The 16,813-nt window shown below is 35.5% G+C and overlaps 2 protein-coding genes across 2 annotated transcripts; both read left to right on the top strand.

Moving 5' to 3' along the window:
• The first annotated feature begins 513 nt into the window (after positions 1-513).
• Positions 514-6,713, top strand: ABCG3 (ABC-2 type transporter family protein). Its single transcript, XM_020375413.3, has 12 exons — positions 514-773; positions 1,492-2,106; positions 2,209-2,288; positions 2,660-2,946; positions 3,055-3,226; positions 3,492-3,605; positions 3,711-3,839; positions 4,395-4,586; positions 4,725-4,811; positions 5,569-5,841; positions 5,993-6,100; positions 6,299-6,713. Exons 2-12 carry the CDS (start codon positions 1,635-1,637, stop codon positions 6,554-6,556), a joined length of 2,172 nt encoding a protein of 723 aa, XP_020231002.1. The 5' UTR covers positions 514-773; positions 1,492-1,634; the 3' UTR covers positions 6,557-6,713.
• A 1,455-nt stretch (positions 6,714-8,168) lies between these two features.
• Positions 8,169-16,464, top strand: LOC109811593 (phosphatidate cytidylyltransferase family protein). Its single transcript, XM_020375377.3, has 14 exons — positions 8,169-8,587; positions 8,657-8,769; positions 8,898-9,086; positions 9,343-9,447; positions 9,896-9,966; positions 10,060-10,140; positions 10,216-10,430; positions 10,955-11,144; positions 12,018-12,083; positions 13,577-13,665; positions 13,765-13,879; positions 14,860-14,911; positions 14,991-15,091; positions 15,883-16,464. The coding sequence occupies exons 1-14, from the start codon at positions 8,316-8,318 to the stop codon at positions 15,994-15,996; spliced, it is 1,773 nt and encodes a 590-aa protein (XP_020230966.1). The 5' UTR covers positions 8,169-8,315; the 3' UTR covers positions 15,997-16,464.
• The last annotated feature ends 349 nt before the right edge of the window (positions 16,465-16,813 follow it).

Here is a 16,813-nt window from a genome sequence, read left to right as displayed (position 1 = left end):
TATACATACATGAGTTATTTATGTTAATGAGGTGCAAAAGATGAATATTGTCCTTATAGAAATTCATTTGAAAATTGATATCTTAAGTATCATTTTCTATAACCTTAGTAAAATCATCCAACCTTCTGGGTAAAATACCGAATAGAGGAAGCAGTTCTTAATTGGCAAGTGTGTCCGGAAGCATACAATCGAAAATATAGCGAGATAGTGCACTTTCCTCTGAAAGAACAAAAAATATTAAGTATTAAAAAAAGAATAAATTTAGATACATAACTCCCAATAAATAAACGAGAACTGTCTTGATGGTGAGGCAAAGTGGTGGGTTCATAGTAATCGTGTTATTATTACGGAATCAATGGCGATGGGATCACTTGACAAGGGTCTGAGTAAAGACGTGGCAAGCACCTATTGGCTGTGTCAACTAGAACCGTCGCGGTGGCACTCGGAACCCAGCATCATTGCACACAACACTTGTCTTAACAAAAAGGAAAAAAAAAGAAACACTCGCCATAAAAGAAAAGACAAGAAGGGGAGAAAAATAGTAAAAAGAAAAAGAAAACAAATAAAAAGAAGAAGCCAGAGTGCGAGACACTTAGATGCGAAATGCCAAGGAAAGAAAGAAGCAAAGCATTACAAAAAAACCCGGGTTCTGCGGGTCAAATCACTCTCACTCGTTTCCTATAAGCTAGTGTCATTCAGCTTCTTCACTCTCTTTCTCTCTCTCCACTCTTTCTCTCTTTCACTCTCTCAACACATGTTTTCCTTAGATCCAGGTATGTACCCTGTTGTGTTGTTTCCTCTCTATCTCTATTTTTTGTTTTCTTTTAACCAAGTTTCGTCTTTTTGCCCTCCATTCAGGTTTAAGTATTTCTGGGATTTTGTTGGTTGCTCGGTTTAGCTTAGCATTAACTGCGGGGGGGGGGGGGGGGGGGTTCTTCATTTTTTTTTCTTCTTGCCCTCCTTGTTTATTTGGCTGTTATGTTGAGTGTGTTGTATAAAGTTTTGTTTTTGGTTGTGCTAAATGTTAAATGAATAATGTGAAAGAGGGTGGTGTCTAAGGCGTAGTTGAGGAAATGGGGCTGTCTTAATGGGAAATCACGGGTACAAGGTTTGATTTTGAGGTTAGGGAAACAAATATTGCTCTTGTGTCAATGGAGCTTAGAAATAGGGTATGGAGGAATAGGGCATGTTTTCATTCTCTGCATCCCTGAATCCCCTGTTACTTTTTAAGGTTCTACCATTTTTTTTTGGATTATTAGCTCATTTTGTTTTGACTTCCCTATTCCCTATTATTAATCATTAACAGTAGGTTTCTGTTCCTTGAAAAGCTAGCTAGATACTTTAGTTCATTGTATTGTCCAGGTTGTCATTATGGTGTGTTGTCTGCCTTTTGTTTCATAGAATGGGACTAAATGAAAATTGTGTTCTGGCCTTAAATTTGGTCCATTTTTTTTCTTGCCTTTTAATTTTGATTTGTGACTTACATGACAGGTTGTTGGTAAACAGTGTTCCCTGTGTACAGTAAATGTGTGTTGCTAACAGTTTGAATGCACACTTGAATTAGTACGCTGCTAAGGGAATTCTGTTGCTTGTTAAATGATGTTTAGAAGTTGATATATAAAAGTTTGAAAATTATGGAAGAAATACAGTCACAATCAGATAATTATAGATCTTCATCATCCTCGGCGAGCAGCCCAGCAAGTAGGGTGCCATCAAGTAACTTTTTCTACCTGCGGAAACCCGGTTCACTCAGGCAGCCCATCTCTTTCGAGGATTCACCTGAGTGGGATGATACTGACATTGATGTTAGAGTTGAGGAAGGAGGTGACTCTATTAATGTCGCTACAACGCCAGCTTCCCCCTCTCTTTCAAAGCTCAACAGTGGGTCCCTGCCGTCTCCACGCCTACCAGAGGGTGCAGTTATTCCACGGAAAATCGCTGGGGCTTCTGTTGCCTGGAAAGATTTAACCGTTACTATAAAGGGAAAAAGGAAGTACTCTGATAAGGTTATTAAGAGTTCAACTGGTTACGCGTTACCTGGGACCATGACCGTAATTATGGGGCCTGCTAAATCAGGGAAATCTACCTTATTACGAGCCATTGCAGGTCTCAAAGCATGATTCCTTTGTCCTTTCTTACTAAGCATTTAATGATATTCCAATTTATATGAATAGTCAAAGCTAAAGTGGAATTTTCTCTTTACCTCAGGAAGATTGCATCCTTCTGCCAGGATGTATGGTGAAGTGTTTATGAATGGAGCAAAATCACAAATGCCCTATGGGTCATATGTGAGTCCAGTATCTCATTGACCGTTTAATATTGAATCTTGATTGTTTTTATAGCAGTCTATCTGAATGATCTTATCTGCTTATCCATCATAACCATGCTTTCATATATTGGATTTGAGGTTAAAATCCTTTTTGAAAAATAGATGCATAAGTTTAAAGGTACCTTTGCAATAGTTGTCTTTCAGAGATTAGCATTTTCTACTATAGAAGTTCATTTGCATCAAAGTTACTAGATTTTGGTTTTTGAAGTTGGTATGGCTATTTAATTACTATATGACTTTGGCTTGTTCTTTACCTGGTTTATAATTGTTTTCAATTTTTGGGTTACACCACTTATATATGTATATTGAAATTTGTTTCTTACTTTTCAGGGTTATGTGGAGAGAGAAACCACTCTGATTGGATCTCTCACTGTGCGGGAGTTTCTGTATTATTCAGCCCTTCTTCAGCTTCCTGGTTTCTTTTGTCAGAAAAAGAGTGTGGTAGAGGATGCTATACATGCAATGTCTTTAGGTGATCATGCAAATAAACTTATAGGTGGACATTGTTATATGAAAGGACTTCCTAGTGGGGAGAGAAGGCTTGTTAGCATTGCGAGGGAGCTTGTAATGAGACCTCGTATCTTATTTATTGATGAACCTCTTTATCATTTGGACAGGTGTTTATTTTAATTCCATTTATTGAAATTTCTCAATCAGTTGCTTGATTGTGTTCAGTATTTTAGAGCCATTTTTGTTAACAATTATTTTCTATTTATCCTCTTAAGTGTTTCGGCACTTTTAATGATGGTTACATTGAAGAGACTTGCAAGCACTGGTTACACTCTCATTGTTACCATCTACCAGAGCAGCACAGAAGTCTTTGGCCTTTTTGACCGTATATGTCTACTTTCAAATGGAAATACCCTTTTCTTTGGAGAAACGTTAGCTTGTTTGCAGGTAACATCTATACGTTCACAAATCTTGCATGTGAAATATGACTAAGGACGAGTCAGTAACCTTTTGTGTTTACAAATTAAAAAAAAATCAAATCATTGGTTTTTAATTTTTTATGCTTTGTAGGGATACTATTTAATATTTATTAATGAAAATCAATTGAAGATGAGTTTTGCAAGATCGTCAAGAACTTCCTTTTTTCGCTAACCTTCGTTAGTACATGAAATACATATCTTATTGCTGACTTCTATAATTTATGTTGATGAAGCACTTCTCAAATGCTGGATTTCCTTGCCCAATCATGCAAAGTCCTTCTGATCACTTTCTCCGTGCAATTAATACAGATTTTGACAGGATAATTGCAATGTGTAAAAATTGGCAGGTAAATATTTCTAGTGAGTTGACGATTGATGTGCTCAATGCATTTTGGATGTCTCATATTAGACCTTTTATGATACTTTACTAACATTATCCCATCTAATAATAGGATGACAATGGAGATTTTTCTTCTGTAAACATGGACACTGCTGTTGCTATACGCACACTTGAAGCAACTTATAAATCATCAGCGGATGCAGCTGCTGTTGAAACTATGATTCTGAAACTCACTGAGAAGGTATATTATAACTGCTGGAATAGAAACATTGTACATGTTTAATCTTCTGTTAATGTGGACTGGGAGTTTCACCATAGGTCCTTTCCTTCCCAAATGTCATGTTAAATTGCTAATTTATATATTTTTATGGACTGTTTATACTTATCATTAATTGAGTTTAGTGGTAGATTGAAAGTTTTGGTTGCAATTAGTCATAGTAAGCCTAATAGAGTAAAAGATTTATAATTTAGCTGATCATTAAGGTTAGGCAAATATCATGGGTTTGGAACTACTGGGTAAGAAAACTGAGCTTCAATTGAGGGACATTGTAAACTTTAAGTTTTTGGAAGCCTGTAATCTGGGACATTCTGCATATGCTACTGGGTAATTGGAGGTAGTAGATGGTGTTTCATTGAAGACCATTTAGAAGGATTTGTACTGACAGATGATTTTGTTGAAGTAGATTTGCACTTATCATGATTTATTTGGGATTTATTTTGCTTTACTGCATTTAAAGGGCAGTTTGTGTTGGATTTTGAGTTTTGGAGTCTTTTTAAAGCATGCTTGATTTTTCAGGAAGGTCCAGCTCTCAAAAGCAAAGGTAAAGCTAGCAATGCTACTCGGATAGCAGTTTTGACATGGAGATCTTTATTAGTTGTGTCAAGGGAATGGAAATATTACTGGCTGCATCTTATTCTTTACATGCTTCTCACACTGTGTATTGGAACTGTATTTTCTGGTCTGGGGCATTCTCTGTCTTCTGTTGTGGTGAGTCTTGTCATGACAATTGGCTTTTATCTTTCATTGTGTATCTCTTAGGGTTTATATCTGCATTTACAAATGCCAGCAGTTCTAGATACGGCTGTGATACATAGGAACTAAATTTTAACATATCTCAAATTGCAGACAAGAGTTGCAGCAATTTTTGTATTTGTATCATTCTGTTCCCTTCTAAGCATTGCTAGGGTGCCTGCTCTTATGAAAGAAATCAAGGTAATTTTGTGCTTATTTCACTTCACCAGAATTTATTAGTTTGCCTTTATTTGCTTAATATGGATATAATAATAAATGTAATATATCCATTTGGCAAGTTTTTTTTTATTAAATTGTCTGCATTGTCGATTCTTTTGTTTTATGTGTTCGTCTAAACAGACCTCAACTACACAACATAATGTCTTAATTTATTTGATGATTCTTGCTAACTCGTGAGAATTTTATGCATAAACTTACAAGCTTTGAAATATGGGTCACACTTATTTTTAATAACAATGCACTAGCACTTGGAAAAGTTTTATAATTTCATGGTAGAAACTAGAAACAAATTATATTGTTTGCATTGTAGATCTACTAGATCGTAAACCATGTGGTAACTGTATTACTATGGAAATGTTGTACTGCCGGATTTTATCGTAGCAATTTAGTTGCATATTTTTTTCTTAGTACAGTTAATTGCTAATATTTGTTGTATATCTTTTGTGTTTAGTAAGTCTAGCACTTGGTACAATACAACTCAATCGAACCAAGTGAAATCAAGAAACATGTAGTAAGCAGCATGATGCTGGAGATTCTGTGTGTTGTCTCTTCATCATGTTTGGCAAAACTAGCACTTCATAGTTGATTCGAAGAGCAAAAATGAAAAACAAGATACAATTTACATGCTCAAGTATTGTGTTGGTAGACTTGACATATCTATAGTTTCACTCTGTATTCTTTGAAAGGTTGATGAAGTTAAATGATTTGCTCATTGCAGATATATGCTTGTGAAGAATCAAACCAGCACTCCAGTACATTAGTCTTCTTGCTTGCGCAGCTCTTGTCCAGCATCCCATTTCTTTTTCTCATCTCCATTTCATCAAGTCTAGTCTTCTACTTCCTCGTTGGGCTGGAAGATCAATTCAGCTTGTTAATGTACTTTGTGCTGAATTTTTTCATGACTTTGTTAGTGAATGAAGGACTTATGCTAGTTGTGGCTACTTTGTGGCAAGATGTATTTTGGAGTGTCTTGACACTGTTGTGCATACATGTGAGTTCCATTGTCCTTTTATTAGAGTTTAAACAAAAATTACATGCTGTTCAACTACTATTCTGCCGGTCTATATTTTCACTCAAAGCCATGATTACATAAGAGCGTAGCTGTTTCCTGAACTAGCATGTGAATATGTATTCCATTTCAGGTGGTCATGATGCTTTCGGCAGGCTATTTTAGAATTCGAAATGCTTTGCCTGGACCCGTGTGGATGTATCCAATGTCGTATATAGCCTTTCATACATACTCTATTCAGGTAAATTGATGTGTTAGTAACTTCTGTTCTCAGCTATTTAAGAGAAAGTAATACTTGACAGACTAGTCTTTTATGCTCGTTTGTGATTTTTTTTGGGATTCAACTTCCAAAGCTAGGAGAATCTAATGATCCAAACTTTTTTCCTAGAAGGGTATTTGTTGAAGCATTTGCTTGCTTGTTATTATTTTTTTTTGGTAGGGGCTTCTGGAGAATGAGTACCTAGGCACCTCCTTTGCAGTGGGGCAGGTAAGGACCATATCTGGGATTCAAGCTCTCCAAAGTGTGTACAATATCTCCCCCGACAGTAATTCGAAGTGGAAAAATTTGTTGGTTTTGTTTCTTATGGCAATTGGTTACCGTATTTTTGTGTTCATTTTATTATGTTTCTTCATGGGGAGAAAAATATCCCTGCGCAAATGTTTCAAGTGTAATAGGGATACAACAGATTCAAGTTGACGGGAACGTTGTTCAGCCATTTACATTGTATAATTCCTTTTGATCGAGTTTTGCTTTCAACTTTTGTTATGTGAATTTATCTTTGACTAATGAAAGAGCAAATGTGATACATATATATATATATATATATATCAGGTTTAAGAGTTATATTATTCAATATTTTACAATTTTCTTTTTCTCTTCCATGTGTTGGTACCAAGTACTTGCTGTAGAATGTACCAACCATGAGAGCTCATGATGTTGGGGATATTATTGATTTCAGTCATGCTGACAGATGAGGCCACTAGTTCTAAAAGCTACTTGTGATAAATAATTGATTTTTGACGTAGCCAATTCCTCATGCATTGAAGTTTGGGTTGCTGGTGGATGTGGCACGCTCCTATCTAATTTGTCCACGTGTTTCGTTGACGTGGCTGTTTCTTTCATCCATGTTTGGTAATGTTTGCATAACGCGTTACATAAGCGTGGTTTTGTTTCTTTGGTGTTGTGGTTCGTTGGTCACGTGAAAATTTGAAGGGTGGAAGGTGAGCGGTGAGGGAGGAAAAAAAATATTGTTCTTGACTTCTTAATTATTCAGGAAGATTAATTTCCCACTTCCACACCAAAGATAAATCTGAGTTAATCTCGTGCGCCCAAGAGCAATCATTTGGGTTTGGGTCACAATTTGTAACTAATAAGGAGAAGATAAATATTTTGTTTTTGTTTTGATAAGTGGGATTGTCATCAGAGAATTCTCAGAGAGATGGTTATTAAGAAAATCTAGTTACTATTTTAGTTTAAAATATTTTGAGTGTAATTTGTCTTCTTGAAACCTTTTGAGTTTATATAAATTAGTTTCATCTAGATAAAGATCTCTTACTTGTCTCAATTTCATAAATCGTGTCATATCTTTAATCGTATTAATAATCTATGAATCTTAGTTATTGTGAACGTTATCGTAATCATTATGTAAATCATGAAGTCCAGTTAGATCTCAGCTATCATCTGAGGTCTCGTGATCAAGACAAATAACTCAAAAATAATTTGAGTTTGGTGTAATATATAGGAGATGAGGACTACACGAGTTAGGTCCAAGAGGTCGTCTTTATTCTAAAACATCATAGATATTGAGTCCCTAACTTGAGCATAAAGGTGCAAAAATTTTAAGTGTTGTACTGGTGTGAATAGTCTGTCAAAAGGAAACTAGTACAGTACATAACCCCAAGCTTGAGTATGATGGTGTGAAAAGTGTAGGTGATGGTGGATTTTCTATTGGTGTGGATAACTGGTCAAAGGGAGACTAGTAGGATGCAGTTCCAAACATGTATTTTCCATTAAAATTGTGACAATGTTTTTTTTTTTCTTTTCATTTTTTGTTTTTAAGAAAAAATGAAGTACTTTCAGGTATGCTTCACATTTACGAAGAAAAAATGGTTTCAGAACTTCATGATAGCGGACTAGGCTATTTAAGGCCTCGAAAAGCCCACGGAGCCCACTACGACTCATCAGCCCAATCCCAAAGCAGAATAGTCACGATTCGCAGCATATCCTTGGTTGAATGGAGAGGATATTTTCCCTAAATTGTAATCTATTGGATTGCAACCGAACCCAACATTTGAAACTTGGTTTGATCTTAAGTCTTAACTCTTCTTAACTGACGATTAAGGAATTATTAATAAATATTTTGATAAATGTTTGAAAGACGCGTAAAATGACCGTGAAGAATGTACCAAAAAAAAAAAAAAAACTGATACGTAGCAAACAGAATTGACCGGGACGAATGCGTTTGGAGAGAAGAGGAAGGAATAGGAATGTTTGTGTGTTGTGGTGTATGCGTGATCTCGTCCTCTCCCTCTTCCCGCGTAAAAGCATGACGACGTCGTTGTTGAACGGCGAGAGAGCGGTGGTGGTGTTCTTCATCTGTAGAATCCTCTACTCCCTCCCTCTCTCTCTCCTCCTCCATGGCGTTGCTCTCTCTCTCCTCGCCCTCGCCTCCTTCTTCCTTGAGATCTCCTTCGACTCTTCCAATTCCCCTCCTCTTTTCCGCACCAGGTACCTCTCTCTCTCTCTCGCTCGCTCGCTCCATTAATTAATTAATTAATTAATTAATTCTCCTTTCAGGCCGGGTGCTTCTTCGGGGATTCTTCTCGGCGCCGTCACTCTCCCTTCCCTTCTTCTCTCCAAATTGGTGCAATTGTCGCGGGGATTCTCACTCGCTCAGCTTCAGCTTCAAGGTTTTCATTCCAATTCATTTATCGTTTCTCGCTATGTCACGATCGATTTTGTTTTCCCTGTGTTCTTTATTTTTATTATTAGGAGTTGCAATTTGCAATTTCCTGATGTGTAAAATTTGAATTTATAGAGATTCAATATCTGACATTGCAATACTGGGCCACATCTGCCAGCGCCTGCAGCGTCATTTTGTTCCTCGCCTTGGCTCGACGCCGTGCTCCTTCATCCCCTTCTCATTGGGGTGTAGTGTTTAGCTTATGCTCCGTTTTCTTTCAAGCTCTCGTTTGTGTTGCTGCCCTTGCTACCACTTCTCAAATTGGTATGTGCTTGTTGGGAGCTTTCGTTGACTGTGAAATCAGATATTCCTGTTGTATTGTGTAGGTTGGAATTGGATTGTACTCCTCCAAAGTGAGCAACTCACTTTAGAGAGTAAATTAATCTTAGTTGTTTATGGGAAAATAAGCAATTAACCGATAATTTTCTAATTTCTATTAACATGCATATGGATAACAATTTATGAATGTGTTATGCATATGTACCTTCTGCTTAAACTTTCATTGCCTATGTTTTTTCAGGGCTGCACCCAGCACTGAAGCTGACTTGGGTCTTTTGTCATGGATTGGTGTCTGTGATGCTAATTCAGCATTTTCTCAGAACTTTTCCCTCTTGTGCTTCTATAGGTATTTCTATTTTACACTGGTTATTATTCTTCTGTGTTTGGGATTTTACTTTTGTCAAAATTGATGGGGTTAAAAGTTCCATAAAAAGGGAAAAAATGCTTGCAATTGATCTCCTTTTATAGTTCATGGATTCTTTCACTTAACTATGGAAGATGAGTTCACATTATATTTTGCCAAATCTGATTTGAGTAGACCTGTCATATCAACTGAAATTGGCAAATCGTCATTACACATAAACATGGTTCTTGCAAATTTAGTTTTATCTTTGTTTTGTTTGTCCTTTGTTTAATAGCTGGGTTCATTTTTCACCCTTATCAGAGATATGTATAAAGCCTGCCACTAAGTGATCATATCTCAACAAACTTGCATGATTTATTTGAGAACAGGGTGGGGGGATGGGGTAATTTGTCTGCTCTTATAATAATCGTATTTTCCCCTCTGATACCAGGGGAAGCATTTTTGGTGACTTCCGGCATTGTTCTCTATTTTGGCGACATGTTGTTGCTTACTATTAAAAAGGTTGGTGCTTCTTAACATGATACTGTTCCTAGCTGACCTACAAACACACATATGTCTGTATGTACATAATCGGTGATTACATTGTTTGAACAGCTACATGGACTATTGGTCTCATCAGATTTAGTTACTGCAGAACATGAAATAAGTAGAAGTGAGATAAGCATCATAATTCAGGTATTAATCCGTAACTTATGAATTTGTTATTAATGGTATAGCTAGACCAGTTAAAGTTGTCTACTTTTCTTGTAGGGGCTTGTGCTTGGTCTTCTGCTATATCCAATAGCTTTGAAATACATTCTCCAAATATGGGAGTGGTCTATAAATACAGCTTCCACTGAAGCAAGAAGATACTGTGAGATTGGGAGAACTCTAATGTTTATTGCTTCCCTTGGATTTGTCCTGATTGTGATTGTACCATCTTGGATGCAGTTCGTGCAGGAGTTTCACATGCATCCTTTTCTCTGGTATCACATCAATATCTGATATAGGTGGACTATTTTGTTAGCTTCTTGTTACTGAGGTTTTTGGATCTCATCTGGTATAATATAGAAGTAATAATAATAGGACACTTGGAAAGTAGCTTTATTATTGCTATAAATTGACCAGGATATAGTATATGTCATGCTGGCAGCTCTCATTCATGCATACATGTTAGCTGATAAGGCAATGCAAGCTGATAATTCTATCAGAAAATGTGAATCAAAGAGTTAAGCACATACATTTCCACTTTATATTGACTGGTTTTTATATGAATGTGGTTATCTTAAAAAATATGAACCCAATTTTCCAAAAAAACGTGGTTTGCTATAAGAGCCAGCTAAATTTTATGCCTTCCTATGTCATGAATCTACATCAGATTGTAAGGAGAAAATTAGTGATAGCAGAAACTGAATCTAATTCAACTGTTCTTGAAGTTGTTCACTTTATTATGATACCAGCTATTTTGTTAGATTAATATATTTTTTACTTTTGAAACATTTCATTGCAGGGTGCTCTCTTTTGTTTTCTCAGAGCCATCCAAAAGGCTGACTTTATGTATCTACTGGGTGTCTATAATTTGTGTTTCGGTTTTTCGATTCTATAACATCTCCAAGAACAGTAAGATGGAGAGAATTCTTTTGCGGAAGTACTACCATCTGATGGCTGTCTCGATGTTTTTGCCTGCCCTTATCTTCCAGGTGATTTGGGACTAAATGGCTGTATGCTATGTATTCTACTATAGCAAAGGGATTTTGCCACTTGGTATCATTTTCTTTCCACTACACTTGAAACTGCAGGGAAGATGTACAAACACTTCCAAGACTTTTACCTCATTTAGAAATAGCCACCCTTAAGCTTCAAATCTGGATGAAAGGCCTTTAAAAGATTGTAATAGAACCTTCCATAGCTGTTCATTATACGACTTCTACTATATTGATTAATACATATTATGTTTTCCCATGTTTTTTGAAGAAAAAAAAATCCTCATTTTAATTTAAAGAATCATTCAATAGTTTCTATTTTTTGCAATTAAAAAATAAATAAAAAAGGAGTCAATTTTCTACCATTTTCATTAAATAACATTGAGGAATTAGAGATTAGTCAATACATGCAAGTCATGTGATAACTGATTTTAGCTTATTTAGTAGACAAAAGGATCTATTAGAAAGCTTGAGAGGCCTCTCACCTGGATCCAAAGTTTAAGGTGACTCCTTCAAAATGAGGTAAAGTTCAGGCAGTGTCTATGTATTTTCCCCATTGAAATTATACCCACAAAAATATATATTATTATCATATCATATAGGTCTCCTCTTAAAGTTTCTTCTTCCAAGGGCTTTGTTTTTTTTTTTAAATAATTCTTTTATATATAATATTTTAGTGCTAGTTACCATTTTAAGGTTAAGAATATGAAAGGAAAAAGAATGATCATTCCATAATGTAGTTAAAAACATTTATACTTTTTTCTTTACACCTGCATTGTTGTGGCAACCACTAGTGTGTATATAAATTTTATGTTGGTCATAGATACTACTTTCTGTCTGCTATAATACTGACTGTCTTATTTCTTTCAGCCAAAATTTCTTGATCTAGCTTTTGGTGCGGCTATGGCAATTTTCCTGACATTAGAAATTATTCGAGTAAGTATCTTTAATCTTTATATGCATTCAACTTGGCACTAGGAGTGATGTCATTTTGAAAAGGATGCTGTGTGTTTAATGTTATTGTTGATTAAGTAAATAGTACAGAAGGAATCAAAATTTAAATTCAGATACTTAAAATTTGAACTGTTATGAAATAACATTCCACCGTTTAAGGAGTATCTTTATGTGGCAAGAAGGTTTTATTTGGGTGGGTCCTGTGAGATGTATGTGCACAGTCCTTGTTTAGATAACAGAAAAGGAGTAATGAATAAGAATATGTAATTAGGAGACATTCTGCTAGAACAATTTTCCTAAAAATGTCATGGACATCAGAGTTTTGGATTTCATGAAAATTTGCTGCATCATATATAAATTATGACTTTATTAATGAGATTATTTAAACTAAAGAATAAGATTGTGTCATGTTGCCAAAAGAATCGGAAATTTCAGTTATTGTGGTCTTTACATGCCTACATGTGCTGTTTGTCTGTCATACTATTTGTTAATGTTCATGCTTCTGTTTCCAGCCCTTTAGCCACTGGGGTTAAGCCCATCATCCTAGCCTCTTTTGGTTGTTTTATCTTGCCCTAGTTTTTCTGTGCTTGTGCCTCCCTATTGAGATTTACCCTCTCCAGTTTGAATTGTGCACTGTGATATTAGAGACATCTGCCTAGCACCATGACTTTCCCAGAGATTTACAAAGAAATCATCCGAGCCTTGCAACTTTACCAGAAGCATCAAATGTTCTATGGCTTTCCCTACAAGAACTTGGCCTCATGGCTTTCCTAGTGATATTAGCCTGGCCTTGCGACTTTCCTGTAGATATCAACCTGGCCCCAAAACTTTCTCAGAATTCAGCCTAGTCTTGCAGCTTTACCATAAATATCAGTTGGCCCAGTGTCAGTCCTAGAGAATCATCCTAGTCCCTCCATTCCTAAGTCTCAAATTATAATGTTTAATTTCTTTATTATAAAGGGCTTATCTGTAATATTCTTTAGTAAGCTTTATCTCAAGGGAGTGTTAGAATATAGAAAATGTCTTATCGTATCTTAGATTATCCTCTAAGGTCAGTTTTCATATTTCCTCATTATCTTTTAAGAATAATTACTTATTTCCTTATCTTAACATGATTCGTTTTCCTAATTAGTGAAGATTATGATTAGTATGAACAAAAGTTAGGGCTCTAGGTTTTATGAATATATCAATGAATTGTAATACATCACAGCTAATATCAATTTAGTATTGCATATACCTAAAACCCCATAATTTCAACAATGGTGGATTGATAATTTGAAATGTCTGCACTTTGAAAGCTGTTCCCTTTTCTTCTTTGCATTATTCTAATGCTAAATTCTGATAGTATTATTGCCCATAAATTGTGTCTTGGTTTTCTGAAGTGTTTCAAAGCAGGCTGATTGGTATACAAGTTTTATTTATATAGATAGATAGAAATTTCTTGGTCGCTTTTATATTAACATTGATTGACCTAGATATGGAGAATCTGGCCTTTGGGGCAACCAGTAAATCAATTTATGAATGCATTCACTGATCACCGTGATTCCGATCTTCTAATTGTCAGGTATTATTCCCTTTTCCGTTATAGCTCAAATTGTAGTTCTGTTTATGATGCATAAGAGCTCATTTAGTCCCCTTTCATGATTATTTCTTCTTTATGCAGCCATTTCTCACTCTTACTGGGATGTGCACTTCCTATTTGGATGTCTACTGGGTACAATGATCGACCTCTTGCTCCTTTTGCGGGAATATTGAGTCTAGGAATTGGTGATACAATGGTAAGTTTGTTTTTTAAATTTTTGGTGTGCGTGCACACCCCCTTGCCATTGCAAGTAACCAGCACGAACTTCTAAGTTAAAACATTACCAAAAGGTGAATTGTATCTTCTATTAAAAATGAAAAAAAAAAAAATGAATGTGTCACGGTGCTTAAGGTCGAATGTGACTGTTTTGGGCCAGTCAACGATGTTTGAAGTAACCATAAGTGCAAAAACTTTTATAATAAATAAGTAAAAATTCATATCAGTAATAGTATCTGATTGCTTGATAGTATAAAATTATTTTACACTATCTGTATATGACCATTAAACTCTTCAATGGGAAATTTGAATACTTGAGATAATTCTATAAACAGTTTTTCATGTATATGTTGACTGATTTATTTCTAGCAGGGCTGTCTGAAGGATGATGATTGTGTTGATACCATTTTATGTGGTGAACAAGTCAGACTGAAGAAAAGCATTAAAAAATTTGTTTTTCTTTCTATACATTTAGTTTTACAGAAATACAAAAGGGAGTTGTTCTGTTAATGGTTGATTTTCACCGTCGTTAGCAGCTTTTTTTAATCTATTTCTATTTATTAAATTTCAATTTTCATTATTGAGTCTCACAGTTAAATTATATATTCTTTCTGACAATGCCAAATGTCTTTCTTATATCATGACACATTTTCTTAGCTTTCATATATCAAAATCAAATCAACATTAATTACCAGTTATAATAATTATTCAATAAAATAATATTATTTTCTTTCATCAATACTTAAATTTCTTCAATCAATCAATAATTAAATAAAATGGAATATTTGTAATCATGATTAAATTATTTTTCTACCAATTAGTTCAATTTTTGAAAATTTTCAAAATTAAAAAGCTTCAAATGGTTTTTGGATTTTAATATATATATATATTTGACAAAGGTACCCATGGAATGCACGGAATACTTACTAATTTATAGTAATGTTTTTCTTGTTTGTTTAGGCATCAATGGTTGGGCACAAGTATGGCGTTTTGAGGTGGAGTAAAACTGGCAGTAAGTATTTTCATTGTTGATGATTTTTATCGGAGTCTTCTATTGCGGGATGTGAATGTGTGGTTTTCTTACTTGCCAGAGAAAACGGTTGAAGGTACTGCAGCTGGTATAACTTCTGTACTAGCTGCTTGCTCTTTACTCCTTCCACTCTTAGCATCGACCGGATACATTCTCACTCAGGTGATTATCTCTATCTCTCTCTTTCTGTGACATTAAGGGGGCAGGGTGGGTTTGTTTTAGTGTGGATGCAATTAAACTCGTTAGTAATAAAGTTGATGACCTTTAAACGCTGGTTTGGACTTTGGAACCCGTTAAAAAGTTGGAAATCACATCAATAGCGCTGCATTGACATGATCTCTCTCTAGAATGCTTCTTCCTCACGTGTGGTTTTTCCTTGATAACATATACGGTATCTCATTTTGGTGCTTCCGGTCTTGTCATTCTTTGCATAGACGAGGTGTCCCGCGTCATTCTTGTTTCATATGACCGTGGTTCGTATAAACACCAAAGCTTTACGTAAGCACGTTTTGTTACCGCTGGCCTCTGACAATTTCTTGCATCAATGAGTTAGGAACGTTTTATCATGCATATAATCCAACTTGTGCATGTGGAGTTAGGTCAGAATTCAGATACCACGTTTAGTATGCCTTAAGGGAGTACTTGCTCTCCTTTTCCCCAACTCTTCTTTTCTCACCCACGCGCAAACCCAGCCCCACTTAAACGACGGCTATCCTTTTCATTCTAATTTCTCCTACATCCCCCCTCAAAAGGGAGGAAAAGGAAAGCTACGCCTATGCTAGTAGGTGGTAGTTTCATCTTTCAACAGGAAAAAGTAGCCGAAATAGTCGTTTATCGTTCAGACAATGAAATGAATAAAGCTAAGTGAGGGAAGCCCGCAATTCTAGAATATTAGTTCTTTTGAATTATTGAGTTTTTCATTGATGTATTTATTTGTTACCAACTTTTTGCAGCATTGGTTCTCTCTTCTTCTAGCTGTGACTGTAAGTGGTTTGTTGGAGGCCTACACAGCACAACTCGACAATGCATTTATACCACTTTTTTTCTATAGTCTTCTCTGTTTGTAGGCACAGCTTAGTTACCTTGGATGAGTAACGACGGGGTTCTGCAAATATATGTCGTGTCTGAGCACATTGCTTTTTCAGAGGTCGGATAACTATTAACCAATGCAATTGTACTTGACAGTTTAGGGTTGTGGACTTGTGGTATACATAGTTAGGATTGTATCTCTCTACAGATATGATAGGTATACGAATGTTCATATTAAAGGGGGTTGTACCCAACACACAACATAATGTATGCAGTAGTGACAGTTTCCCATTTTTGATGAAAGCCATTTGTGAGGCCATGACGAGAGGAGAGTTATTGGAGATCTAGTGGAAAATGGTCAGAAAAATTGTTAATATCTCTGATTTTCATACGTATATACTGTTTTGTTTGTTTCTCATAAAGAGTCGATTCCTTGTATAACAGAACACCTGTTCTAGTTTAAAATTTAATTGAGATTAATCTAGACATATATGAATTATATTTAACGCTTCAAAATTATTATTTTTTACTTATTTTAAAAACACGGTCCTTACTTTTTACTGTCATGTACTCGTTTGGGTGGAGCCATAATTTAGTTCAATTCATATTCAAGGACTCTCAATTTAGTGCGATTTGTTATTCAGTTAGCAAGCATATTTCTATGAAGGTTAAAGCTGATCTATTTACCTAATTTCATACTGTCATTGCCTGGGAACGTTAAAACCTAGTCTTAATCTTTATATGTAAAAACTTCTTAAATCAGTTTTAATGTGCGAATATTACTAGTTTAGATCATGTCACCATGACGTAACAATTTACATTCATTGTTGGCCCCTTATGTATAATGACGTTTTC

Source organism: Cajanus cajan, chromosome 10, assembly GCF_000230855.2.
Source record: "Cajanus cajan strain Asha chromosome 10, NIPB_CcT2T_4, whole genome shotgun sequence".
Taxonomy (NCBI): Eukaryota; Viridiplantae; Streptophyta; class Magnoliopsida; order Fabales; family Fabaceae; genus Cajanus; species Cajanus cajan.
This window is presented reverse-complemented; position numbering and strand designations above follow the sequence as displayed.